The sequence below is a fragment of the Apis dorsata genome, unplaced genomic scaffold (genome assembly GCF_000469605.1).
Source record: "Apis dorsata unplaced genomic scaffold, Apis dorsata 1.3 scaffold_502, whole genome shotgun sequence".
NCBI classification, from domain to species: domain Eukaryota; kingdom Metazoa; phylum Arthropoda; class Insecta; order Hymenoptera; family Apidae; genus Apis; species Apis dorsata.
In genome coordinates, this window is record NW_006263732.1 from 452,258 (window position 1) to 454,122 (window position 1,865).

Consider the following 1,865-nt stretch of genomic DNA (forward strand, 5'->3'; position numbering starts at 1 on the left):
TGATTTTTATTTAATCATATCCAAAGAACTAATAATATCATGTTTTTTTTAAAAATATTTTTATTTGAAATATTTTTTTATAGATATAATATAGTTTGTCAGTAATTTGTTTTAAACTGGATATTCTATATAAATTATCATTGAAACTAAAAATTTTAACTTTTAAAATACATTCCTAGAATTTTAATTATTATTCATTATTAAAATATAAAACATATATAAAAATATTGTTTGTTTGATTTTTGCAAATACTAATATTGAATTATTTTAAATAAATAATAAATAATTATAAAATTATATTTAGCTATTATGAATATATCGGAAAGTTTTATATTTTGTACAAAAAACTAATATTTTTGCAGATATTTTAATAAGTATTATTTTATTATTAATAATAATAAGTAAAGCGAAATTAAAAATCTTATTAAATTTTAATTTGGATATTCAAATTTTAAAAAAAATTTTTTCATTTTAAACAAAATTCAAATTTTAATTATCAATAATACAAAAATTATTTATATACATTTTTATTACATTTTTTATTTAATTCAATTGATGAAATCACCAATAAAATTCAAATTTTATTAAAATTTTATTAAAAATAAAATTATTTTTTAATAATTAATATATTTTATAAATACAATAATTCAAAGCTATCTTATGTATATATAACTATAAATAAAACATTACGTATTATTTTGAAGTTTATTATATATCCAAACAGTTTTTCTTATGCATATAACTATTAGTTACGTATAGTATGATATACATTTATAAGTATATGTATGACGCTTAATAGAAAACTGTAATTAAAATATCAATGTCAAAATTAAAATATATTATATCAACACAATGACAGCGAATTATTATTTTGCAATTGTCGGACATACGGACAATCCTTTATTTGAAATTGAGTTCAATAATTCTGGGAAAGATACAAAGGTTCATTTTTTTAAAGGTTATGTTTAAACAGTATATAATTAACAAAAATAACACTTATATTTTTGTATTTTTTACAGAAAGAAGATTATACACATTTAAATCAATTTATTGCACATGCTGCTCTAGATCTTGTAGATGAACATACTTGGAAAACAACAAATATGCATTTAAAAGTTGTAGATAAATTTAATCAATGGTTTGTAAGTGCTTTTGTTACTGCAACTCATATACGATTTGTTATGGTACATGATAGTAAAAATGAAGATGGTATAAAAAATTTTTTTAATGAAATGTATGAAATGTATATAAAGGTAAGAAAGATATATTTAAATATTTGATATTTTTATTAAAATTATTTAATAATTATGTTTTATTTCCTTTGTAGTATTCTATGAATCCATTTTATAAATTAAACACACCTATTAAATCTATTGGTTTTGAGAAAAAAGCACAATTATATGGCAGAAAATATTTATCATCCTGAGTATTTATTATTATATTTTATATTTAAAGTTTGTATAATAAGAAATCTAACATTATCATTTAGAAATTTAGAAATTTGATCTTTATATGTTTGTAATATGTATTACTTATATACATTATTTATATTCTTAATATTAAATATATACACATATAAAGCAACTTTAAATATAAAAATTTATCATTTATAAAATTTATATAATATCAAAAGAAAACTGAAAAATGTAATAAAATATTACTAAAAATACTGAAATAATTTTTAGCGCATATAAATTTTATAAATGTTTAGAGTTGTAAATAAATGTAATTAATTGTCCAAAAAGAATATTGAATTATGATAAATAATATAGAAATTGAGGAAATAAAATTGTCTTTGATAATCAAAATAGATTGATATTAATTATAAAAAAGAATATTACTTAAATAGAATATTATTATATATA

General features: G+C 16.4%; 1 protein-coding gene across 1 annotated transcript; it reads left to right on the forward strand.

The window, feature by feature from the left end:
* The first annotated feature begins 672 nt into the window (after window positions 1-672).
* Window positions 673-1,492, forward strand: LOC102681825 (probable trafficking protein particle complex subunit 2). Its single transcript, XM_006620315.2, has 3 exons — window positions 673-942; window positions 1,020-1,253; window positions 1,328-1,492. The coding sequence occupies exons 1-3, from the start codon at window positions 853-855 to the stop codon at window positions 1,424-1,426; spliced, it is 423 nt and encodes a 140-aa protein (XP_006620378.1). The 5' UTR covers window positions 673-852; the 3' UTR covers window positions 1,427-1,492.
* Window positions 1,493-1,865: the final 373 nt, after the last annotated feature.

Coding starts and splice junctions, on each gene's coding strand:
- LOC102681825 (XM_006620315.2), top strand. CDS start 853: ATGACAGCGAATTATTATTTTGCAATTGTCGGACATACGGACAATCCT. Junction 943..1,019: donor ATTCTGGGAAAGATACAAAG/GTTCATTTTTTT, acceptor TATTTTTTACAG/AAAGAAGATTATACACATTT. Junction 1,254..1,327: donor TGTATGAAATGTATATAAAG/GTAAGAAAGATA, acceptor TTTCCTTTGTAG/TATTCTATGAATCCATTTTA.